The sequence below is a fragment of the Hydra viridissima genome, unplaced genomic scaffold (genome assembly GCF_058129835.1).
Source record: "Hydra viridissima isolate aposymbiotic clone 2 unplaced genomic scaffold, HvirCarnegie_v1 scaffold_1, whole genome shotgun sequence".
Taxonomy (NCBI): Eukaryota; Metazoa; Cnidaria; class Hydrozoa; order Anthoathecata; family Hydridae; genus Hydra; species Hydra viridissima.
In genome coordinates this window covers 19,481,979-19,509,758 of record NW_028324300.1, presented here as the reverse complement: position 1 = coordinate 19,509,758, position 27,780 = coordinate 19,481,979, and the positions used below count along the sequence as shown (strand labels likewise).

Sequence of the window (27,780 nt, the reverse complement as noted above, 5' to 3'; positions counted from 1 at the left end):
GATTTACAAAAGTTTGAAAAAAAGTTTTTGCATTTTATGCAAATTTTTTTTGTCAGCAGTAACAGTGACAGTAAGGTTTTTGACTTATGATGTCGATTCTTTAAAAAAAAATAAGATCACCATTTCAAAAAAAAATTTAAAAGTAGAGTGTCTCAGTTGGTATCATGAGATGAACTGCCTTCATTGGTTTAACAACTTTTATAAATTACAATTCATTCACAAGTACTGTAAATGTCACAGTTGTAAATTATATCAAAGAGCTGAGAATAATTTCTTCAGTCAGTTTAAGAAACATTTTACTTAAAAATGTTGCGTTTAAAATGTTATCAATTGTAGATTGGTGTTTTAACAGTTTATCCTAAAAGAAGAATACCAGCAATAATAGAAAGTTCACAATGAATAGAAATTTTAACTTTAAAGTTATTGATTCTGTCTTTCAACAACACACAATATGATTGTTCATTCATATGATTGTTACTTTTACAGAGCTGTTTTTAAACATGTAACAAATTATGATTGTTTATCCTAGCCTTACTTCAGATAATCAACTGGTAGAGCATGGATCAGGAGTTCCTGTTCCTGAACCATCTCAGTCTATTGATACTCAATATGAGTTCCAATACTCTCCATAAAATTTAAAACCAAAGTTCACACTATCTGAGTTGAGTGATTTAGTGAGAGGTATGGGCTTGACTAAGTAAAAAGCACAACTGTGTGATTCTAGAATGAAAGAAAGGCATTTATTGAATCTGTAGCAGGGTCAAATCATTATATTTCTACCAATGGCCTGTGGGGCACCATCTCCGATTTTCCTGATTTTTACATATTATTATCTACATGATGTAAATAGGTTAAAAGTCCAATTTCAGAGTTCTAAGTGTAACGGTTTAGAAATTATAGCCTTACAAACACTCTCAGGTAGCCCCCCTCGGTTTCTCAAATGGTAAAAATAGACAACTTTAAGGCCTTACAACTTTTTTCTAACTTTCAACAAGTGGCTCATTTTTTATAGAACTATTTTCTGGATATTTTTGTCTTAAAAATAGTTGTTTTCATTAGCTTGTATCATGTTAGAAAAAAACTACAGCCTCCTCAACTTTGGAAAAACTCTGAAAAATGCTAAAAAATGGTGAATGAATTAAAAACTAAATATCAGCTTTTATGACAATCATCACAAAGAGAAGGAGAAGTAGAAGGGAGAGGATAGAGATAAGAGAAAGAAGCAATTGCTGTTACAATAAGTGTGTTATGGTAGCAACTGAGGATGCAGCAAGCATACTTTCTGTAATCATATAATCATATTTTAACAAACATTTTTTAAAAAAATTTATCTGAACAAACAATATTTAGAATGAGACATTTTTTTTTTTTTTAATCTTTCCCGATATCTTTACTAATACCAGCAGGAATTCTGTTACAAGAATACTGTTTATCATGGCTTGATATTTTAGAAGAACAATTAAAATAGCTCTATCCAAAGGTCTAAATTGTTTGATTATTTAGGAGATTTCAAGAACATTGGAATTTGATTAACAGAGGCTTCTCTGTTGTAAATAACTATTTTTATCATGTAGTGTTCATGCAAGTAAGTAATTAGTGGTCATGTAAAACTATAAATTTTGTATTTCTATATAAATATTATTCTAATATACAGCGTGCAGCAGCGATTTGCTGACTATATTTTGGCTAGGTTTTGTAATTTAAATAAAATACTTCCGCAATTTGTTTTCATTCATTAATTTTCAACTTCTTTGATTTGAATAAAAATGTGAATAAAAAATATCTTACTGTATATACTCGCGTATAAGTCGATCCAAAAATCAGTACAAAATCAATATTAAATGAAACATTTTTTAATCAATATTAATAAGAAATAGGAAAAAAATTTCTAGGAATGAATTTGTTTTTTTTCTGACCCGCATATAATTCGAATTGCTGTTTTAGAGTAAATATTTCGTCCAAAATTTCTCCACTTATACGCGAGTATATACGCTAGTTCAAAGTTTTACAACGGAAGACAAAAGAGCTGAAGTTTTAAATTTGATTCACATGGGTTTGCCTGCGAATGAAGTGATTCGTATTTCTGGAGAATCTGAAAACATGTGACTGTGCTGAGAGAGCCCAAATGTCCTCTCCAGTGAACAAAAAAGGGCAATTAACCAAAAAGGGTTTTTTATAAAAGGATAAAGATACTGACTTTCTTTCCTTTGTTTTGATTCAAACTGTTCAGAAAACATTTCATCATACCTAAAAGTAAAAATAATATAAACTGCAGTGAAACTATTTGTTTTTGTACTAATATGCCAATGCTGGCCCGCAGCAATATATAGCGCGGCTTGCCGCCTTTGGCAAAATGATGAAGGTCTGTTATGCCCTTTTTTTTGTTGGTTTCCGCCATCGGCTGCAGAGCGGCAAAACGCTTCGTCGTAAACGCGTTTTAAAATAGGCATGCCAGCATCGGTAAATAAATTGCGGTACGCTATAGTTTTACCAACATAATGCCAGTTCTGGCATTATGTTGAGAAAATTTGAAAAACAAAAAAATAGACTATGCAGTGCTAAACCAAAAACTAGGTTAAAATGTCCCATAAAAGAGTGTAAGTGTATTTTTGGTAAGGCTGGTTGAAAACCAAGCCCCAATGTTAGAAACCAGGAACTTTTAAAAGATGGATGCAATTAAATATAAACTAGTTTCTTGAATCCTTGTCCTTACCTTTAAGCAAAGAACAAGTTTCTGAACAGAATCTTCAGCTAAATCTACAGATTACATTGAATATTTGTAAGTTTTGTGGGAGAATAATGCGTCAGACAATCATGAACAACGATTGTCAGCACTCGTTTTGCAGTCTGTATTATATCAATTATTACAGGTTAGCTAGAAAGTGAAGCAAAATGTCCTTTACTCTCAACCCACATCATGATTAATAGCTTTTTCAGCTCTGTCCATGAAGTGTAGATTATGAAACTTTTGTATATTTCATGCAAGATTTGTGGAAAAAGTTTTTTTTAAAGACAAATGTGTAAATCATGAGTGTAAGAAAAATCATTTAAGCAATAACTGCAGCACAATATTTGATGATTTATGTAAAGTTAGTAAACCAAGTCATATTCCACATGATATTGAAGATGCAGTGTTGCATGTCATTAAACAAAAACTCAAGAATTCAAAAAACTATAACAGAATTTCTATCTAGTGGGCTAAGAGTAACAGTAATAAAATTTGTTTAGTACATATATATGAAATTTAGCCTCAAACTTTTTCCCTTTTACCATAACCTTTTGTATATAAGAATTTAGTGTAATAGTTATCATGATATTAAATGTTACCAGTAAATGGAGTACCTAAGGGCTGTTTTATTGTTCTTTGTTATGTAAAGATGAGCTTTCTTTTTATTTATTAATGTTATTTTTAAAAGAAATACTACATCCATAATATAAGTTCTGGAACGTCGGTCTGCTGTTTGATCTATGTTTGAACATATCAAAGTTAAATTTAGTGTAATTTAATAGTATTAAGTTAAAAAAATATGTGAAACTATCATAATGTATGATGAAGGAAGAGTAAACTAACTTGGTACTCAAACGCTGAAGCAGATGAATGAAAATCTAGCAAAACTTGGCTGTGAGGTTGTTTTTGTTATTTTATAACGCAATATTTTAAAAGATTGTTTAAAAATTCAGCATCTAGAAACATGCTTGTGATTTAATGTTATACTTATGATTTACTGATGCTTCTTTACAGGTTTGGAAGCTTATACCTCTACCTTATTCAAAAGTTGTTGACCATGGCCCTAATATTCCCATGGGGCTAACAGAGTTGTTTGACTTGAAAACTAGATCTCATGCATGTTTTTTTTGAAGTATATTTTTTTGTTCTTTATATGCTTGCTGGAATTTTCTTTTAAGAAAAAAAATTGTTTTATATACTTATTTACAACCCTCAACCAATCGTATAGAATCAATATGCCAGTAATGCGCCTCTTTTATAGCTTTTTTATTTTTTCAGGGAACTTTCATAGTTTATAATATTAAGTTATGCTTTTGTTTGTACAGTGAAAACTATGTTCAATATGTAAACTATATTTGTAATTCCTAGCTAAAAACTTGCGATGAGACACCTTCAAAAGACGCATATAAAGTCTGAGAAGGCTAGAGTTATTTTTTTTATACAGTGTAAGTATAGTGTTACATATAGTAAAACAGGGTAGAATGAAATAGAGGGTAGAATGAAATAGTTATGACTATGCTTACTCTTTTGTTCTTAATTAGTTATTGAATAGACTTTTTGCAAATATTTTTTGATCATGTTGTAGAGGATTTCTTTCTGAATAAGATGATATCAAATTTTAATTTAAAAAAAAAGTTTTTTTGATAATTTGCTAAGTTTTCGAATGCATGATGATATTTTTTTTCTTTTTTTGAAAAGTGGACATAAAACTCTCGGAAATTAAATTTGATACTTTTGAACTTAATAAGTTTACTGGTAGAACTTTTTACGCTGGTCAAGAATCTTTTTTCAAAATTAAGTTTGCTATTCAGGGAAAAAAGTTATGAGAAAAAAGCGAAAACGGAGACATGTGGGGTTGAATGAAATATGCTAATTGCTCACTTGTTAAATGCGGCTTTTATTAATTAAATCTCAAGTGACCAATTAATGTCTATGAAATTTTTGTATAAATTTTAAATTAATTCGTGTTAAATCTATTCTAATATAAAATATGCCTTGAAACAAGTTGCTCTCAAAAAAAAAAGGAAAAACCATACACCGAAGAGCAAGTTGCGCTTGCAGTGGCTAAAGTACAAAGCGGTGAATTTTCACTTAAGAAAACTGCTCAATCATTCAGCATACCAGTAGCAACTCTTCACAGGCGTGTCCACGGCATAGTTGAAACAATTGGGAGTGGTTCAATTACGAGATTGTCGCAACAACTTGAATCAACTTTGGTAGATATCCTAATCAAATTATCCGATTGGGGCTTTGGTAGAACTTACAATGACGTCATCACACTTGTTACCGACTATTTGCAACACCAAGGTCAATCTCATTTGTTTCCTAATGGTACACCAGGGAGAGATTTGTTTAAGCTTTTCATAAACCGGTGGAGTCATAAGTTAAGCATCAGGGCCATAGGCAATATTTCATCCTTCAGAGCCGCTTCTTGCACACAAGAAATAGTTGCAAAGTATTTCAACACACTGCAAAAAGAATTCAACGAAGCAGGAATCAATGAAAGTACTTCATGTCATTTGTGGAATTTTGATGAAATTGGATTTTCTGGTGATCAAGGCAAGCAACATATAGTTTGCCGGCGTGGTGCAAAACGACCATTGAAATTGGTTGGCAACAATGAAAAAATCCATTACACAGTTGGAAACTGCATCAATGCTGCTGGTAATTGTCTTGCTCCTCATATTATTTTTAAATCAAAAAAACGCCTGTACAGAAATTGGTGCTTAAGTGGTCCAGACGATGCTGTTTACGCCATATCTCCATCCGGATGGATGGAAGATAAGCAATTTATGAATTGGCTCACTGGCGTGTATGTTCCTGCCATTAAAAAAATTCCAGGTAATTAGTTTAATCTTTACTTTAATCAATTAATTACTTAATTAAATAAATCTAATTATAGTTATCCAATTATAGGCATTCATATTTTAGTAGTTGATGGACATGTGACACATGTCACCTATCGGGTCGTACTTATTTGTATCAAAAACAATATCTTGTTAATTTGCTTACCAGCTGATTTGTAACACATTCTGCAGCCACTAGATGTTGGTGTTTATTGTCATGTCAAAAGAGTTTGGCGCATATTACTTCAACGGTTTTATGCAGAGACAAAGTTCAGTATATTATCAAAAGAATGTTTTAGCCAACTGCAAGCAAAACTTTTTAGCTCTGGTGAAGTTTTTACACGCACCCAAATAGTTAGTGAATTTGAGAATACTGGCTTGTTTCCACTCGACATCAGTAAAATCGATCAGTCAAAATTGCAAATTGCTAATACGTTTGAAACACCGTCATCTCAACCTGAGTCTTCATTATCTCAACCACCAGAATCTATGAAAGTACCACAACCACTACTAGCACCAGGAACTACACCATCTCAGCCACTGCTATCTGAATCTATATCAACAACATCTAGCATCAGCATGTGTTGCATAGTATCAGCTTCAAAGTCACCTCCAAAGCCAACTAGCCTGCAAACAACCTTTAATAGTCTAGTAACTCCGGCTATTCAAATGGAAATTCAAAAAGAGGTTGAAAAACAATTGCAATCGGCCCAATTGCTTGCAGCAGCTCTGCAAAAAATGTATTGTATCCAACACGTTGACACAAAAAAACGAAAAAATGTAGATGTACCAAGGTTCGATGGGGAGTGTCTTAGTAAACCTGAAATACTCGAAAGAGTGAAAGATGCTGAGAGCAAAAAAGCAGCGAAGCAAGCTAAAAAACAACGTAAGCTAAGCTTTAATGACGAGCTGCAAATAAATCAAGCAACAACAGCAACTCCAACAACAATAACAGCTGCAAACCAAGTGAAATGTAAAAAGTGCCGTAAAGTTTTAGGCGAAGCTTCAACAAGTCAATACATGGAATGGTATCAATGTGAAAATTCAAAATGCAAGGCTTGGCTTTGTCAAACATGCATACCAAAGCGATATGTAAAAGGCGCTGAGTTTTATTGCACCAAAAAGTGTCGCACAAGTGACAATTCAGCTCAACCTCTAGTACCTCTTTACGACTTAATATCATCACAAAAATAAAGTTTTTTTTATTTGGTTGTTTTTAATTGCTATTATTGGTTGTTTTTTAAATTGTTATTATTGGTTGCTTTTTGTTTTTTTTAGTTAAGTGTTATTTTAATTACACATAGATTTGCGTATTTCATTCTCCCCGAATGTGAGGGTAGAATGAAATAACTTTTCTTTTCAATTAAATAAAGTTTCTTAAAAAACTAAAAACTTTTTTTACTTGATTTGTATATATTTAAATACAGCTCAAATTTCTCTACAACTTTAAAAAAAAAAAAAATTAAAAACCTTTTTCACTTAAAAAAAATTAATTAAAATTCTTAACTATTTCAATTGACCCCATTTTACTCTAGTGTTTTTTGTAATATCTTCATTGCAATATCTCTTAAATGTAGGGCTGGGAGTTAAGGTTAGTTTTAGAGTAACTAAAATTAGTCGACTAACTTTTTAGCGTAACTAAAATTAGTCGACTAACTTTTTAGCATAACTAAAATTAGTCGACTAACTTTTTAGCATAACTAAAATTAGTCGACTAACTTTTTAGTCGACTAACTTTTTAGCGTAACTAGAATTAGTTGACTAGCATTTTAGTCTAACTAAAACTAGTCGATTAAAACAAGATTTAGTACTAAAAACTGAATAACCTATACCATGAAATTTTCACACACGATGGCACATTATTGTGGCGGTTGAATGTCACCAATTATGGTTCATAGGGGCCAGTCAAATCAAATTCGTAACATATTAAATCAAATTTGATTATTAGAATTTTTTCCCAGCTCTGAAACAACTACCAATGCGGTTGTTGCAACTGTTTATTAACACCCAATGGGCACGGAATCTAAAAAAGGCACCCTTTAGATGTTTAATTAACATTCCGGAGTTTAATTGAACGTCTAACTCGGGGTTGGGAAAGCGAACTTGTCAAGGTATTTTTGTTCTCACGATCTAACCACCGCAATTTTTTTGAGAAACATTTTCATTTGACTTAACAATATTCTTGAGTTTGGAGTTCGCATAATGCCTAAAAGTGTCATATCTGAAACATCAAAAATCCTGCCCACGCCGCTGGTAAAGCTATATACGAAAAATAAAATTTTCTCAAGAATGATAAGCGAAAAGAAACTTGCTAATCGATTCATTTCGAAAGAAGATTTTCGGAACCTACAGAAAGGACTCAGTTAAAAGAAAATATCAGTTAAATCTTCATAAATATTTGCATGCGCGATAATTGACTCTTATGAGTAATGAGCATTTAATTACTTAGTTCATTGAACGAAATATTTAATGGAACATTTCAATCTTGTTTTAATGACGACGAATTTTAAAAGTTTTCTTCCGTAAGTGACCGTTCGTCAAGTGGATTTATCGAAAATTTTCCTTTCGAAATAAATTTTTTGATCATTATTTAAAAAAACAAACTAGTAAAATTTTAATGTTGCTATACTGAAGATAAAATTTCATTACAAACAGTTTGATATATACAGATATTTTATTTTCAGTTTGATATATACAGATGTTGTTTTTTTTTATGAGTGTAGAACGAAATAAAATAGGTATTATTACCTCAAAAAATCATTGCAGGTATTAAATAAAGGAAATCCGAAAATGCTTCTGCACATGACATGCCTTTCAAAAACATGGCACCACTTTTTTTTTATAAATTGATTTCACATGTGTTTTATAATTTAAATTCCCTTTAATTAGATATTGAAAAAACCCAGATCAGAACCGCTTTTCATTGAAATTTAAAACAAGTACTTAACAATAACGGGGAACTAACTAGAAAAGTTTTATTACAAAATTCCAAGTGTATATGTCGCAAACCTTTCTACAAAAACTTGAAAAACTCTGAAAATCGACCTTGAAAAAGATGCCCTGGAGATGTAAATTGTAACTTACAGCAATATGTTATTAAAAAAATGGCGCCCAAACCACTTCACAACTAACACATAAAAAGATTTAAAAAAAGTATTTTTTGGGTAAAAGTAACAATATATTTTTGGAAAATTAAAAACCTAGTCGCCAAAACATTAGTTCGACTAAAAAGTTAGTCGACTAAATTTAGTTAGACTAAAAAGTTAGTCGACTAATTTTAGTTACGCTAAAAAGTTAGTCGACTTATTGTGGTTAGACTAAAAATTAGTCAACTAATTTTAGATTGACTAAAAAGTTAGTCGACTAATTTTAGTTAGACTAAATTTAGTCCACTAATTTTAGTTAGACTAAAAAGTTAGTCGACTAATTTTAGTTCGACTAAAAAGTTAGTCGACTAATTTTAGTTCGACTAAAAAGTTAGTCGACTAATTTTAGTTCGACTAAAAAGTTAGTCGACTAAATTTAGTTACGGTTTTTTTAGTTAAGTTAGTTACATCTTTTAGTTTTGGTCACAACACTACTTAAATGTCTGATTGCTGTATTATGATTATATATCTGTGTCTGTTTTCAGGAGAAAATTAGAAATATGCAGACGAGTAAAGTAACATAAAGTGATTTTTACCACGAAATGATTTGCCCACTGTAAACTGCGTCTGATTGACATGATGATAAACATGGCTTAAAGCTAAAGCACTGCAGATTTAAAAAAAAAACTGCTTATATTGGAAGAGTTAAAAATTGATCAGCAAATACAAATTAAACACTAACCCGCCAATTTCTTGTATATTATACTTTTTGTTCACAATTTCATTTTCACTTTAATATGGAATATGTTATATCGTATTATTAATATGTTATAGTGTTTCTGAATTTATTTGTGTCTATATATCTAAGCATTTGGTCAAAAGTATCGGCTGTGTTTTCCAAGAATGTGTCAGCCTGTTGCACTCTTCAAATAAAAATGCTCTTTCTTAGGATTCAATTACTTGAAAAAAGTAATTATCAGTTAATTTTGCAATAGATAAGAACGTAAAAAAAATTAAAAATGCAAGTAAACAAGTATATTTATCCCTAAAAATGGTATTACAAACCACTAAAAGTCCTATATTGAACCACTATTGTACAAATATTGCTTTGCCAAAAACGGATCGTTGTTAAAAAGTTAGCGATTTGCCGCCATCGGTCCACTGTTGAACCGCCTTCAGCTTGTAATAAACAGACCGAAATAAATGCGATATGCAATACAGCACGGCACCACAGCGGGCGGCCGACGTCGTCACGGCATAAGTGCTGACAGCAGTCCTCTGCCGGTCCGACTACTTAATGTTTGCTGGGCTTGCACGTGGAACGCAGTTTTGTTAACAAGAAAAGTTTTATATAATATATCAATAATAATAAGTCCCATGTTGTAATTTACCAACTTTTACACAAATTTTTATGAGAACTTTTTTAAATGACGTAAGTTACATATTTTTAAGATTCAATTTCGCAATTAATTCCGTTAATAAGAGTAAAATAGTAAATTACAAATCAAGAAATGACGTTTTTACAAAAACTACAATCAGTTGAATCAACTTTTGGGATATAAATTCTCCTCATTCTTTATTAAACTGAAACAACTTCGTTTAATCGCATGCGTAAGTCTTTCTCTAATACTTATTAACTGTAAAATGGACCTTCAGAAGAATGTCTGCTGACCATTTATTTAACACATTTTCAACAGTTACACCGAGGCAACTTATGAACATACGCATATTAGTAACACGGTAATCAAAAATATTGTAAAATTGAAGTATAAAACAAGGAAAAATTTAGAACAAAAACTAGTCTTTTTCACTATTTCTTCTCGGTTATGTTTTAATATTTTCACCGCTAGTCCAGATCACATATAAACCTAATTAAATAAACATATGAAACCTCTTGGAGGGGATGGGGGGAGGGGGTTATTCTACTCTGTATTGATAACGTTAATGCAAAAACTAAAATCTATGATTGGCATCCGAGAAAGTAAATTTCATTCAAAATTTATTCTATATTAAAGAAGAAACTACTACCCAAATGCCAAATAAAAAGAATAAAAAAAATGAAAAGAATAAAAAAATGCCAAAATAAAAAGAATAACTGCTTTATATGATACTTTCTTATTTTGTTTTGTTTAAGAATGTCCTTGATATGTACGAATAATTTTCATTTCAATAATACATCACATTTTGCCAGAGTGAAAGGTTAGCCTCAACTTCTATTTTCCAGACAAACCCTTTGGTGAGATGTTAGCTGACACCATCCAAGTGACTCAAAAAATGTTTCAAAATCTTTTAATTACTTCTTCAAGAGATATTAAAATTATTTTTTTTTTGACTACTAATTTTCAAAAACCGGCATCAATTATTAGCCTCATTTGCCAGATTTTTCAAACATTTATTACAACTTGTTGCTTTATTTTACACATTTTTTACTAAAGAGATATACTTTTTACTTTTTGAGTCACTATAACATTAACTTTCCTGTATCTTCACTGTATCTTAAGTATCTTTTATAAAATTTCTGAAAATGAATGATAATAATATCAGCTGATAGGTAAATTAAGTAATAAAAATATTTTCATTTCTAATAAATAAAGGCAGAAAAATTAAAAGTAAATAATTTGTATGGACCTAATTTTTACGGGAAATTGTGTGGTCCTTACTTTTTTGTTGTCATAATGTCAAGTTAATCAACGAAAATGCCTAACCATGCTAAATATCATGTAGAAAATCTGTTTGTTTCCTGTGTATGAAGAAGAGTGATCGTGAGCTTACAGTCTTTATTATTAACAGAGCTTCTAAACTCCTTAATATCAACCTGAACTTTGAGGATAAAAGTAATCCACTAGGCTTTTGGATTGCATGTTGAGTTCATTTGTAGAAAATGAACCAGAAAATTATTCATAAGTCCACTTCCCACTCTTTTTAACTGCAAGTTGATTGTTCAATAACCTCAACCAAGGACATCCGCTGTATGTGACTGTCTAATAATCAGAATTGCCAGGAAAAAATTGCATGAAAAGAATCCACTTGATAAAGTTTCTCAACAATCAAAAACTTTGCAATGTGATAAAAAGCTAAAAACAATGTTCTAAGAGTTTTTCAGTAGTAGCATGAATCCACACCACTGTACATTAAGGAACTGTATTTTTCTCGCAGCGAACTCAACGTTTCAATTCTTTATTTTCTCTTCTCCTAAAAAACTGCCCCCACAAAAAGTTTGCCTTCAATTTATACTTTACAAATAGCCTCAAATATGCTCATAAAATAAAACGCAACAAAGCGAACTTCTGAACTCACTGGAAGAACAACGTATAGAAAGAGAAATTACGAAAAAGAAGATGCACAAAGATAATGCTTATGTAAAAGAAGAACTAAATGAACGAAAACAAGAACCAACTTAAAGCACTCATAGTGCACACGCAAATAATTTTAAAGCAAAAACCCTCAGACTACAAATTTCAAAATTTGATGGGACTATTCTAGATTGGGTACGGTTATGGGAACAATTCAGCAGAGAAATTGACAACACAAGCTATCCTCCAGTAACTAAATAATCATACCTACTTGAACTATTATCAAGCATGCCAAAAGAGGAAACTGCTGGACTCCTTTTAAATGCAAATGGATTTGAAAAAGTGAAAACGATTCTAAATCAAAAGTATGGAATCACTTCTGAAATTATACGCCAGCACGGTCAAGATATCATGGATCTTCCATACATAAAAAATACCGACGTAGATCAAATACATCATTTTTACAAAAAATTAAATGTAAGCATAAACTCATTGAAAAATTTAAATGATTTGGAAACAGCAGAAATACTGGTATGCAAATATCTCGACAAACTTGGCCCTGTTAAAGCTGATATTACTCGAACAGATCCAAAATGGCAGGAGTGGGGTTTTGAACAGCTAATTGAAGCTCTACGTGAATATACATTACGAAACCCGGAATCATCTATTGGACGACTAAGTCATATTATCAAAAAAGAAAATAAAAAACCTCACAATAATTGGGAGCACAAACATCGAAAACACTTCCAACATAACGAAATTAAAAATATTGCCTGTGTCTACTGCAGTTCGATTCATCGCAGTCACGAATGTACGACACGTTATTCAACACAGCAAAGGAAACAGTATCTTAAAGAAAACCATCGCTGCTTCAACTGCATGTCAACAAACCACGCAGTATCCAACTGTCGTAGCAAACGTTCTTGCTACCATTGTCAAGGAAGGCATCATTCATCTATATGCACTGGGGTTAATAGAGACGAATCTAAATAGGGTATCCTTATGGCCGGACACGAAGGACAAATTATTCATCCAACAGTTGTTGTGAATGTTGGCAAATACAAGGTGAGAGCACTCTTGGATACGGGAGCTGGTAGTTCTTATGCTTCATCTACGCTAATTAACTACTAAAAGTTAGAGCCAAATAATTGGGAATCGAAAAACATTGAGTCAATGACTGGATCATTAAATCAAAACCTTCCGTTGTTCTACACCACTCTACATTCAATAAATGGACGCTACAGCTTTAATATTAAAGTTTACAAGTTAAAACGGAAAGTGCTTACAGTGCTACAAAATCCGAGGATATCCGTCCGAAAAAAGAAATACAAACACTTAGACGGATTGCATTTTCACAATAAAGATGACTACGATGATCATAAAATCCATCTTATAATTGGTGCTGGTGATATTTCAAGAATAAAGTTGAAATGTTTCAGGATTGGAAATGACGGAGAAGCTATTGTGGAAGGAACCATATTTGGGTGGACGGTTATGATACCAGGACAAAGCAATTCGGACTGTTTATATTTTACAAAGTCAACCAACGACTGCTACAAAGAACTATACAGCTTGGATGTTTTTGGTCTGGAAGATCTAAGCAAAAGAAGTCAAAGTGAAGTGTATGAAGAATATAAAGAACAGCTACAACCAGACTCCACTAGTTTTTATTATACTGGATTACCATGGAAAGAGAAAAGTTCAAAAGTAACATCTTATTCAGATGGGAGTATCTCGAGGTTGCATAGCGTACTAAGAAAACTGGAAACGAAACCAAATGATCTTATAAAATATAGTGGCATCATTCAAGAAAAACTCAAGGATGGGAGAATTGAGTATGCACCAAACAAATCAACTGGTAAGAGAATATTCTACATGCCTCATCGAGCAGTGATAAAAGAGAATTCCGAAACAACCAAGCTAAGGATTGTTTTTGATGCGTCAGCTAAAGAGTACGGATCACCCTTACTTAACGACTGTTTACAATATTGGTCCTCCATTACAACTCTTACTACTCAATGTTATTTTGCAAAACAGGTTGCAACCTGTTTGTTAAAAACCCTTAAACAAGCCTATCTACAAATAAGAGTTGATACCAAAGATCGTGATTTTTTCCATTTCTATTCGATATCAGACTTGAAAAGTAAAGAAGTAATAACTCTAAGATTCATTCAAATCCCGTTTGGCTGTGCATCTAGTTCCTTTATTTTGGGGGAGTAATCAAGCAACATTTATTGACATATGAAAAACATCAGCATAAAAAGAATGAAAATCAGTTAGTCAACAAGGGCATACATGTTTTTTGAAACAAACAGCAATTCATTTGCTCGAAAAGGTAGGATTCCAGCTTCATAAATGCCATTCAAACTTTTCTGTATTGGAAACTAATGATTCAGAAGAGAACTATCATGAAGTTACAATCAATGAACAAAATCAACGTTATTCAAAAACCCTTGGTTTGCTGTGGGACAAAAATGAGGACACTTTAATAATGGATCGTAGACCGACTCGCCATACAAATATCACAACCGAAAGAGGAATTTTAGAAAGTTTATGTAAAGTTTTTGATCCACTTGGTGTGATTAAAAACTTTAGCCAAACAAATATCGACAAATCTGTGATTTAAAGTTTTCTTTGGGACAAAAAACTTCCGGTAGGGTAGGGTGGGGTAATCTGAGCCTATTTTTGCCTATTTCTGACTTTGAGTTAAAAAAAACAATGTTTTGGTATCGGCTTTCTGACAAAAGATGTCTTAAAATCGTGATTGGACATCCTTCTAAACAAATTTAACAAAAAACTATTACTTAAAATACTACCAATATGTCTGGGGAGCCTTTATTTGAAGATGCCTATATAGACCCACATAACGTGGGTCTACGTAAAACATTGTGGTAATGTGGGTCTGCATAAAATATTGGTAGTTCTGGTTTAGAATGCTGCTGCTTATGAAAAACCTGACATACATTCTATTTGCACGCACTTTTTTTATAGTATATATACAAGGTTTTATTTTAAAAAGTAGTCTTAACATATTTTTATTGAAAAAGAAAGTGCATACATACACAGCACAACAATAGAAATTAAAAACTTGGACAAATAAAAGTAAAAAAATGATGATTTAAAACAGAAATAATGTTTTAACAAAGTGTTTTATAAAAATATAACTATTTTTTTGATCACTGCACTTTTATGGTAACATTCGTGCTATTTTAGGCACTTCTTAAATCGTTTTGGGTATTTTTTTGATACTTCAGTAGAGGGAATAGTTTTTTTTGTACATTTTTTTTTTAATTTGGTTTTTAAATACTTTCTGAAGTAATATTTATGAAAATCTGTTAAATTTTTTGTGAAATATTAGCATAAATCATAACATATCACAAAAAAAATATTTTAACTCCAAAAATAGGTCTTATATAATATTTTATTTGACCTTATTTGACTTAGGAGAACGTACTCATTCATACAAATAAACACACGTTTCTTAATATAAACTTCAAAGATATAAACTTCAAACACAAGAGTTTAATAGTACTAAAGAACTATTAATACAAAAATAGTTAGGTCTGATGAAACTAATAGGTTTATAATGTTACTAACAACAACTTCGATAATATAATTACATGTCATAATGTTATACATACATAGGCCCACTTTACCCCACCTGATTGTATTTCAAATTTTAAACAAACCATGTGCGTTAGCGTCTTAAAGGTATACTATCCTTAAAGTAAAGTAATTTAACTTTCAAAGTAACCATTTTTCATACGCTTATGCCTTATTTGAATATATTTTCTCCTAACTTTAAAAACGGAGAAAAAAATGACTTTGTTGATGTATCTAGCATTTTAGCTAAATAAGTGCTGTTTCTAACAGCATAGCTAGGTTATATTTTAAAATTAATAAGCCTAATATGCTATAACAAAGTGGTAAAAATTACAACTTTATACCTAAAGCCATTATCAATGTAACATATAAATATGAATAAGACCCAGATTACCCCACCCTACCCTATTAACACCAATCAAGATTTTACATCGGAAAGGTATTACTATCCCTTTTGAAAATCCAAAAGATGGCGGTGATGAAGAATTTAACAACAAAACAACTACACGAGCAATGAAATAAATCACAAAATGCAAGAACATAACGTGGAAAAGGTGGACGAACGAGTACTTAAGATCATTACGAGAAAATTACCAGCACAAAGACTATAATTAAAAGGACATAGCAGTGTGAAAGATTTTCTTGCTTAAAGAAGAAGAAAAGAATAGAGATGAGTGGAAAATTGGTGTGGTAACGAAACTTGCGGAGAAGAGAGTATAATTCGCGGTGCCAAATTAAGTACGGAAAATAATCAAATAGTGGAAAGGCCAATTCAGATGCTCTATCTGTCGGAAATTTGTTCCAAAGGTCCTACTGAGATTTAAGAATACCTAAAGGATTCTAAACCTAGCGAAAACGCACCACAAGAGCAAACAAAACCACTGAAATTATGACCTTCACGAAAGACGAAATCAAAGGCTGAGGAACTTATAAAAATAACAGCCCTTGATAACCATTTTGATGAGAATTTGTAGATATTCTCTATACAAAATGGGGGAGTGTGTCATAAACATTCATTTAACCACGTGATGACGTCTAGTTTTATTACAGTAAATAATATATGGTATCAAGTTAGTAATTATTACTGTATTTTTAGTTATGGACAGCTGCCAATTATGTCAGATTTAGTATAAATAACGCTGTTTTCTTAATAAGAATATAATCAAAAAGTTATAAAAAAGGTGTTGAGTTGATCTGCCTTGTCAGTTGAACAAAAAGAAATATTCACAACAAAGTCATATAGGGGTGTTAGATTGACTTTTCCCCTTGCTGATATAAAGAGAATGGTGTGGCATGTATTACAAATGCCTGATGAGACACACACATCATCAAAATCTATTGACATCAGGATGGTGTGTTGGGCTCTCTCCTTGAGTATGTCAATGATGAATGCATGTTACTATTTTGAGACAATGGAAGCACAGAGCTTTTCTATATTCCTCATGATTTCTTGCTTTGTTCGGCATTTTGAACAGAATGAATTAGCAATCATCAAGAGCCTAGAATATATAGCCTCTTGAAAGTGCATGAAACGGCTTGACAATCTAGTGTATTAACTAGCTCATGAGCATGGAAACATTTACAGGTAAGGTTATTCAAACTCAAGGGAAAAGTTTTAATTCATTTCATTGTTTTCTACAGTTAGATTTTTTGGTTAAAGCTGATATAAATTAAATACCAAGTTGTGATAAAAAATCTCCCAAATTATGTTATGACTTAAAAACATTAAATTATCATCTTTTAAGAAGTTATGGAGTAAATCTTGCTCCAAATATTCCAATATAAGTTAATTTTCTCTCTCGAACGCAAATCCCAGATTTTAATTTTTGTACCTAGGTTATCAGTAAAAAGTGTAGAATCATCCCCAAGAGGGTTTCTTCTGTTCATTCAATTAGAGTTACCTGTGGTTTGGACAAGATTATTTATTTTTTTTAAAGTTGACATTTTTGAACATTGAGCTTTGATATTGAAATAGAGTGTCATTCAATTTTCTAATGTAGCTGTTATTACCACATTTTGAGACTGCTTATTTTAATTGATTTTTTGTGCATTGACTTACCACGTGTTAATGTTTATTACGTATTCCAGCATCTAGCTTTACACTTTTGAAAAACCGAAGACATATTAATAACCAACTCATATATCCAGCATGACGCACGTCATCTTTTATTCATCTCAGCAGTTTAAAAATTTTTTATTTCAAAATGAATAAAAACAGTTTTTGTGAAAGAATTAACATTCTTAAATGAGAAAAACTGGCCTCAAAATATTATTTTTAAGGGTGTAATTTCCATTGCATAAAAATAAATTCACTTACTTTGATTTATTTTCTTCATAAATTTTAAAGGACTTGTCCTTTATATAATTCTCGAAAATCTTTTCAGCTCCAAGGGTTTTAAACTCATTACTTTGATCATTAATACTCACAACCTGTTCTGTTTTTAGTTTGCATAGCTCTTCTTGATTATTAGTAACTTCAATTAGAAATGTTAAATCTGAATTATTTCTTGCACAATCATTTACAATGACATATTCCTCGAAATTCTTTTCAGCTCCAAGAGCTGTAAACTCTTCAGATGGATCATTAATATTCACAACTTCTTCTGTTTTTAGTTTGCATAGCTCTTTTTGATCATTAGTAACTTCAACGTGGATCTTTCGAACTAAGCCTTTAGACCAATTACTTTGCACATCTTCAACAGCTTCATTATTTTGGGATGCTGTACTTTCTGCAGGTAAAATTAGCAATGTTAAATATGAATTACTTCTTGCACAAACATCTACAATGACATATTCCTCAAAATTCTTTTCAGCTCCAAGGGCTATAAACTCTTCACATTGATTATTAATACTCACAACTTCTTTTGTTTTTAGTTTGCATAGCTCTTCTTGATCATTTCTGACTTTAACGTTGATCTTTTGAATGAACTCTTCTGACCAATTACTTAGCACATCTTCAACAGTAACGCCATTTTGGGGTGCTGTACTTTTTGCAGGTAAAATCAGCAATATTAAATATGAATTACTTCTTGCACAAATATCTACAATTACATGTCTGAGATAATACTCCTCTGGTTTTACAAAGACAATAACAACTTCTGATTCTATTCCGCACATGCCTCTGCTGTCTATTACAAGCACATTTCGTTTACTTTCTTCTCGTTCTTTTGCCACTTTCATTTTATCATCAATTGCTGGTATTTTTATCTGTAAATGCGGTACATAAACTATTGGATTATAACTTTCAATGATATCTATTGCATAAGCAACCAACTTGACTTCTTCCATATCGTTACATATAACAACAGTACCCTTATCTTTTTCCAAACATATCTCATTTAATACAACTGATAAAATCTTAGCTGATCTTTCTTCTGCCCAGTTCAGAAAAGGAAGGTATATCATTTTAGGTTTGTCACCTTTAATTGAGTGTCCAGCAACACCAGGTTTAAACTTACAGTGAGTTTCCATATAATTTTTTGATTCAAAAACATTTTGATTCATTGATAACTTTACCGCTTGATCTACATCCTCATCATAATAACTTGTTGAATAACTATCATTTAGTCGTTTTCCAGATGCTGCTTGATGTAAACTTTCATAATTATCACTTTTTAAATCATTATTTTTCAGTGCATTTCCGGATGGGTAACTTTGTTCCAATTGGATTTGTGTGACATTAAAACCACTGTTTTCTAATAGTTTACTCATTTTCGATATTTCTTCCTTACTACTCGTTTTTTGTTGATACAAAACAGTACTTAACATGCTACTGTTGTCTTGAAAACTACCAATTGATTCATCTCTTTCATTCTGTAGTTTATTCTGATCTAACCTATTATAGTCATGATAGCAAACAGTGCTTGACTTCATAATGGTGTTTTGGGCAGACTGAATTAGTGAGCAAACATGTGTTGTAACTCTCATAGAGCTTTTAAGAGTAATGTTCTTTATACCTAAGTTTTCTTCATCGAAACACATACTTCTCATTTGCTGCTTTTGACCATCTGTGGTTATAAATCGATCTTTCTCAATGCTTTTAGGTATAATTACCACTAAAGAGTTCTTTAAACTAAATGAAAATAACTTCTTTAACTGATTTGCATCTTCTTCTTTGACATATTCACCAGAGAGTTCATCAAGTACAAAATTTATTGTATTACTCCCATTTACTGTAGTGTTACTGTAATATTCCAGTAATTCTGGTAGAGAAATGTTTCTGAAAGTTGATATTTCTTGCTTCTTACACATATCCTGCCATAACTGGAATAAGTTATCGCAAACAATAGTAACATAACTATTTGTTTTTTTTAAACTATCAACAAATTTTCTCATCTCACATTCAAATTACGAAAAGTGATCGCAGCAAATATAATACAATGTAGTGGGGTTCATTGCTTTCTTATAGAGTCTTTTAATAATCTCTTTTCCAACTATAGACTTTCCAGAGCCAAATCCTCCTGTGATTACTTTTTTAAGGCTATTGTCTTCTATTGCAACAACTTGTTCACGGTTAAGAATCATTGTTATAATTTGTTTATTAGTATTTGATTCAAGTGTGGGACAGTTTTCTTCCCATTTAGCAACAATCAGCATAGTTAAACCGATAAGTTGCTTAAAAAGTATTTCATTACTTGTTTCATTATTTGTTTTGACAGTTTTCTTTGAACAGTATTTTAAAAACTTATTGCGCCACCATTTGTATAATGTGCTATATGATTTAAGTTCGTCTTTGCATATAAATAAAATATCAAACAAATTAAAGTTGCATGAGAACTGGAGAGCTAGTGTTTCTTTTAATTTCTCTCGTTCAACTGAAGGACAAGCTACTACTCCCAATACAGTTAAGGTTTCATTTTCTATTATTGGTTTATTGATTGAGACAAAGCATTTGACATCAGTTGAGCAGTTTTCAGATTCTTGTTCGATGCTTAAGGCTGAAGAAGCAACACGAACAATAAAGATCAGATTTATTTTCGAGTAAAATATTACAGCTCTATTTTTGTTAATGTCTTCTTTGGGCTTATATTTTAACAAACTTGCATGGAGAGTTAAGTTATAATTGGCCAAAGCTGCACGAACACCATTTTTAAGCTCTTTTTCAAACAACTGAGTAAACAATTGAGAAATGTATTTGGCGTCTATTTCTTCGTTCTGCACTATTTCTTCAAACAAGGGATGAAAAGAAAGTACTTGGTTTTGACTGTCAAAATTTCTTTCAAGATATTCTATTGCAAACTCTTTAATAGGTTTTTCTATTGATATTTTACATTCAGGACTTTTTTCTCTCCAATCTAAGTTATCTTGACCTGATGGAGGTATTACCCAAGGAAAATTATTCTTGAAATACGGCTTAGGTGTTACAATCCGTAAATTTTTAAATGGGATTTCGTATTTGCATTTTCCTGAAGAATATCAGACAAAAAAAGTTATTAGAATTTGGAAACGTGTATTAGTTTCAAGAAAGAATGAAAATATTGTTAATATTCAACTTTAAGGCAAAATAAGCAACAACAAAATTACTTAATCATTTAGAAAAAGTTAACAATTTATGATGTTTCTCGACATACTTTATTGTCACGTCAATTTTAAGCTCTTCTTCAACTCTTATTTCAAGACAACTTTTAGTTGTTGACAGTTTTTCCGAGAAAGATTTTTCTGAACTTAATTTTGCTTGTACAGTTGCTGTTGATCTTGTTCCTATTTATTAACTGTCAAAAAGTATTGATTAGGCTATTCAAGTTCCAAAAAACTCTAGTTCAACGTAATCTATTACTTCAATATTTTTTAAATAGGGGAAAAGCTTTATTATAATTGAAGTGTTTGAAAAGATTAAAAAAAAAAAGGTTTATGATATGTCAGAAAGGTTTGAGAATGAAGAAAGATTATCATTAACTATAGATGAATGGAATTTTTACTTGAAAGTTTTGTTAACTTTTTGTAATACTTAAGTAGACACACTAAAATGTATCTAATATTGCATTATTTAGAAAGTGATTAAAATTAATCAGACTTACTTTAGTAATTATTATAGAGTTATTTAGTAATATTAGTAAACATTACTTTAGTAACAATTAAGTAAATTTTTCCCAATACTTAAACAACCTAACCAATAAAATTATTTATAAAAGATTTTATGAACTGTATTAATCCTTGAATTGTCCTTCTTGATCTGGATTTTTATTTGAGTATTTAGTTTCTCTTCTTTAACTGAAACTTTAAGGTTATATCTTAGTAATAATAGTTTTATAAGTTATAGAAGTTGTGAATTAGTTAAAGTTGAAGTGGTGAAGATGAATTGTAAGTTATTGAATTAACCCTCATGATGTCCTTTGGAGAAAATGACCCGCCACTTTGTTAAAATTCGCTAAAAAATTCACTAAATTCAGTTTTTTTCACTTGAAATTCTCTGACATTTTTTATATTAACCCCAACAGCAAAAAAGTGAATTTTCCTTTTATTCAAATTTCCATGCAAGCTCTACAAAAATAGTACGAAGGTGTATACAGAAAATGAGGATAACAGGAGGCTTAAATATAAATTCTGGTGTTAAAAAGTTGTTTATAAATTATTTGCTTTAAGAGAAAGATATGTTTTAGCGTTATATAGATGTAGAAAATTTACAAGTTTTAATGTTTTAATTATAAGCTTTGTTAAGTCATAATTATTTGAGATGAACAGCAGCGTGAACGGTTTGGGATCGACTTTTTCAATTTTGTGTTGAATAACTTTTTATTTTTTCTTTGTTTGATTGAACTGAGATAGGAACATAGATGTTGAGTTGCACCATTTACCATTATTTGCGTATTAACATTTTCAACTTGTCATTTCTTTTAAAAACATATTCATGTTGATAACTTAAAACTTATCAACACCTCAATAACAATAAAATTACTGCAACCTTATTTAAAAAACCACTCTATAAAATTAGAATAGATCGAAAATTCTAAAAAAATAAAAGTAAACTTCTCTAACGCTAACACCTATTTACACCATTTTTAATCAATTACTACTTCTTTATTAACAAATCGAGACCATTTATGTCTAACTTTAAAACTTAAACTTTATCTTTAGTTCATTAACCTAAAATTTATATACAGGTCTATTACCCTACAATTTATCTACAGCTTATACAGCAGTGGCCAAAAGTTAAAGACCACTCATTTTTTAGTTGGTTTCTTAATCTTTCAATTAAAATTAAGAAGATTCTAATTGACATATTAAATATTTTTTTTTAATATCTTGTTAATTAAAACATACGGATTAAAGTGGTATAATTTTTTTAATCTAATTTTAATTAAATAGCGTTTAACTTATTAAAAAACTGATGAGTACTTATAAATCTTCTTTAAATAAGTTGGACAAAATTTGACGACCACTTTCAAATCTTTAATTTGCACTTATTAAAAATAATAATCCATTATTTTTTTTTAACTGTCTTAATTGCTTACTACGTTGGCTATAAAATAAAATGTGGAAACCTGAGTTTCGATATCAAATAAACATTTATTTTTTGAATTGCAATAAGGATATAAAAATATTGCAAAAATGCGTGCAAAGATCGAAGAAAAAGACAGATACGCGGCTCTTGTATTAAAAGAAGAAGGCTATAGCATCAGACAAATAGCAGAAAAGCTCGGAAGGTCTCACTCTTGCATTACTAACATAATTCAACGATACAAAGAGACCCAGTCAATTAATGATCGTCATAGGACTGGACGCAATAAAATTTCAAATGACCGTGATGTTCGCTCATTAGTGAGATTAATGAAAGAAAACAGACGAGCATCATCTACAGACTTGTCTACGAAATGGACACTGTCAAATGGTCTGAAAGCAAGCCCTAGAACTGTGCGAAGGGTCCTCCACAATTTAAATTATTTATGGCGTGCTGCTGCAAAAAAACCACGCTTAAATAAAAAACAAAAATTTGCCAGGAAAGAGTGGTGCAAACTACATAAAAATTGGTCAACAGATCAGTGGAGCCGTGTGGTCTTTAGTGATGAAATGAACGTTGAGGTAGACAACAGAAAAGGTCGCGTAATGTTGCGTAGACTTCCAAGCGAACGGTTCGATGAATCATGCATTTTGAAACGAACAAAACAAGGCAGTGGTTCAATAGGCATTTGGGCCTGTATGAGTGCCTATGGAGTTGGCGTTTTTCATTTATTCGATGGTAGACTCAACAAAGAAAGGTACATCGAAATTTTGGAAAACTCGCTTATTCCTAGCATTGATTTATGGCAGTTGCAAGATGGATTTATTTTCCAGCAAGATAATGCGTCGTGTCATAAAGCGCATGTTGTTAGCGATTGGTTCAATTCTAATAAAATTCAAGTGCTTCCATGGCCTGCCAATAGTCCAGACTTGAATCCAATAGAGAATTTATGGTCATGGCTTGATCAAAAGCTTGGTAAAGAACAACTTTTTGAAAAACTTTTTAAAAAAATTATAAATTCTTTTATAATAAATATAAAATACAATAAAAATTCTTTCTAAAAATGTTTTTCTTTTTTTGATACCTTTTTCCAAAATAAAATAATACTAAGGTTAAAAATAAATTTTGAAAAAAGAAAGAGTGGTCTTTAATTTTTGGCCACTGCTGTATTAGCTCTGTCGAGATGTTGATGAAGTATAAGTTGTAAAGTATTACATAAAATATTGCAGAGAGTTAACAAATTATATTTTTTGGAGTTTTGAAATCTTCTACAGCGGTGGTGAAAAACTAAATTTTTAATAAGGTTTGCTTCGACCATAAATTATTAGACCTATCCTGGAACGGAATTAAATATTCTGACAAAGAGTTATTTTCTATTTTTATTATGCTGCAGACGATTAGATCGTCGAATTTATGCTGTAAATGGTTCGACCCTTTAAAAGTTATACTTTTCTTTCTACTTAACATAATTTCTAATGTGGTACAGGACGCCATATAAAAACCACACTCAGTAATAAAAACTTAGTTTGAGACTAAGTTATTACATTCTAATAAGGGGAAATCGAAACTTTTGTTTTACTCGTCAAATTAATCTGAAATGAGCTATAAAGTTGTAAGATTTTTTCTTCTAAAATAAGAAACAGCAAATGTCTCAGACATGAAATTATGTCAAAATATGAGGATAGAGAATATTTCTGACATAATTTATATCGGCAGAAAATGTCTCAGATATAAAATTATGTCAAAATATGTGGACAGAAAAATGTTTCTGACATAATTTATGTCGGCAGAAAATATTTCAGATATAAAGTTATGTCAAAATATGTGGACAGAAAAATGTTTCTGACATAATTTATGTCGGCAGAAAATGTCTCAGACATAAAATTATGTCAAAGTGGACAGAAAAATGTTTCTGACATATTTTATGTCGGCAGATAATATCTCAGACATAAAGTTATGTCAAAGTAAGTTGGCAGAAAAATATTTCTTGCATATTTTATGTCGGCAGATAATATTTCAGACATAAAATTATGTTAAAGTAAGTTGGCGGAAAAATATTTCGGACATATTTTATGTCGGCAGAAAATTTGTCTTGGACATTAATTTACACTAGCATATAGAAAATTGAAGATTCTTGTGTTGGTGTACATAAAAGCAGTAAAATATTTATAAAAACAGAAAATAATTGAAGAAAAATTAGCATTGTATTTTGTTTGTTTGATTGGTAATAATTATGCAAGGAATAATTACAGTTAAATGGCATTGATTTCTAGCACAACTATTTTAGTTGCCAGAATCCAAGGTAAATTTTCAAGTTTATTTGACTTATGTAACATTGAAAACTGTTTTGAAATATTTTGAAACTAATAAATTAATTACACAACTTTCATAAATTATTAATAAAATATTTCATATTTTAGAACAATTTGTAGGTAAAAAAAAATTGTAAAAATTTGTAAAAAGTAAAAAATAGTGAAATCAAAAAATCTTAAACAAATGTTATAAATGTAAGAATATATATCAAACTTTCATGATTCAAAGAAGTTGCTAGTGATTTGTTAGGGTCAGTACCATGTAAATTATTATCAGTTTCTTGGAAATCAACAATACTTTGCTTAATAGTTAGTAAAACAACTGAAGTTTTACCCATTAAACCTAATGTGTCAAAAGATTATTGTAAGTTTTAAAACATTTTATGTACAATAATATTCAATAAAAATATCTGAAAATTTAGTAAGTTCAAGTTTAATCTTGGGACCAAGAAAGAAATGATACTGATATTGTTGTACTAAACTGTACTTTTTATTGTTGTACAAAACTGTACTATTGTTGTACTAAACTAGCTAAAGTGTACTCTAAAGAGCTATCACCACATAAAGTGAGTTTTAAATGTTGCTTTGTCTCTTTATAAAGTCAACATTAAAAAATTATATGATTAAAATTTACATTGTCAAGGTTGAAATATAACTTAACAATGGGAATAATGCATATTCAAGCTACTGCCAATACAGAAATATAACAAGTGGGATATAAATAACTGGATTAGAATATATATGTCAAGGTTGAAATGTAACTTATCAATATTATTTTTATATATTCAAGTTACTGCTAATACATGGATTGAACATGTATAACGGAATTACAGTCTCTAACTATTAGCAAAAACTTTAAATTTTAGGTACTAACATACTGCAATAACTATTTTGATACATAAACATTGATCTCCATATCTTTGGAGAAGCATCGAGCTTGATTCTGTATTGCTAATGGCTGTAAACCAGGTTATATCCCAATGGCATTTTCAGTGATCTTTCATAATTTCAAGAGAATATATTATGATGGCAGATTATTGCTGATGTTAAATGAGAAACTTGTAAAAAAAAAATTTTTTTAATCAAGATTGTCATAAAAACTGCATAAAAAAATAATTGAAAATTACCTAGAATGATAAAACTCAAATATAAATTTCAAATACAAAAATAATGAGTTGGTAAAATAACTTACAAAAGAAAAATATTTAAAAAAAAATTTAGCATGATTTTTAGAATGTTATTACATTTCTTATAAAACCAACAAAAACCTTTTACAATGGTCTTGTTTCTATAAAATCTTTAGATGTCCTAATGGAGAAAATGTTTTGAAGTGGCTACTCTATTTTTTAAAAGATAGCATCTAACATTGTACCAAAACTTTCCTAAATTTTAAGATTTGATATCCAATAAAACCTATTACAACTCCTCTAGACTTCATGACTTAGATTTCATGCCAGAAAAGGTAACAATATCACAACTATTTCTAATCTTTTGAGTTTTGCATGAAGTTTTAACAGGTCTTAAAAGGTGGTGTTAAAACTTTTATAAAATTTTGTCAACTTCTTTTTAATTTTACATAGTTTATCACAACTGAAAAAAATTTTATTCAAAATATACTTTGACATTAACTTGCTTACCGTGTTTATATTGTTCTGCATCTGGAATAAAGAACAGAAAAATCATAATGGTTAATAATGAGCATAAACAATGCATAATTGGAAAATAAATTATCTAAAAGAATCAAATGAGAGGAGAACTAAATAATTGTTTAAGTATGAATAAAAACTGAGTAAATAAGAAACTGAATGAGGCTTTTACTCAAATGATTAAGGATTAAATAACTTTGAATGAAATTGCTATATAATAAATGAATAAAATATTTAAGAAATAAATTCATTCACCAAGTTTGATACGCTTTGCATCAGGAACTAAAAAAAAACAAAAAGCAGTTATGAGCATAAAATGTAATACAGGTTTTATATCAATAATATTAAATGTATTAGAGGATTTATCAATAATATTAAATGTATTAGAGGAATTATAAATAATATTAAAGCTAAAAAAATATCAGAGCAAAGGGGAATTGAAAGACTTTAAATAAGATCTAAAAATCTAAATAAAAAAGTTTGCAATTTTCATTAAAAATTTGCATAAAAAACTTATCAAATTCAATCTTAATCTAATCAACATACTTAATAACATAATCTTTATCTGAACAACATACTTGTCCAAATATATTGTAATGCCAGATTGGCAATACCGTGTTTTTTTTACACATTGGCAATATAATATTAACACAGAATTTTCACCCAATATGCATGAACTTTAAAACTTCTTTCGTTAACAGATCAATAGTTACTTATATAATTACTTCTGTTTTAAATTTTTCATTCTACCAGAAAAAAAATGCTACAACTACTGTCACTGTTGCCTATAGTGTCAGAAAACAATCAACAACTGAAAACCTTTTATAT

The 27,780-nt window shown here is 30.4% G+C and overlaps 2 protein-coding genes and 2 pseudogenes across 5 annotated transcripts in view; 1 reads left to right on the top strand and 3 right to left on the bottom strand.

Moving 5' to 3' along the window:
- The window catches only part of LOC149893774 (NACHT, LRR and PYD domains-containing protein 12-like), a 37,394-nt gene extending 35,448 nt beyond the window's left edge, over positions 1-1,946 (bottom strand). Inside the window, exon 1 of one of the 2 annotated variants that reach the window (XM_090076353.1) lies at positions 1,789-1,946. The gene's annotated coding sequence lies outside the window, so the exon portion shown is untranslated. Of the gene's footprint in view, positions 1-535; positions 1,497-1,788 lie in introns of those variants that run through there. The other variant, XM_090076354.1, reaches the window with a different exon arrangement.
- Positions 1-27,780, bottom strand: part of LOC149893772 (LIM zinc-binding domain-containing Nebulette-like) — a 320,034-nt gene that overhangs the window by 290,684 nt on the left and 1,570 nt on the right. The window contains exons 3-5 of one of the 2 annotated variants that reach the window (XM_090076449.1): positions 27,208-27,234; positions 26,944-26,964; positions 26,271-26,364 (exon numbers count right to left, since the gene is read on the bottom strand). In XM_090076449.1, the coding sequence (XP_089932575.1) occupies positions 26,315-26,364; positions 26,944-26,964; positions 27,208-27,234 (98 nt within the window). In that variant the 3' untranslated portion in view covers positions 26,271-26,314. Of the gene's footprint in view, positions 1-26,270; positions 26,365-26,943; positions 26,965-27,207; positions 27,235-27,780 lie in introns of those variants that run through there. The other variant, XM_090076448.1, reaches the window with a different exon arrangement.
- LOC145183453 (uncharacterized) lies at positions 2,516-7,043 on the top strand (annotated as a pseudogene). The gene is made up of 3 exons (XR_016445002.1): positions 2,516-3,227; positions 4,734-5,569; positions 6,471-7,043. The product of XR_016445002.1 is annotated as an uncharacterized LOC145183453 (transcript).
- On the bottom strand, positions 15,887-22,346 carry LOC149893773 (uncharacterized; annotated as a pseudogene).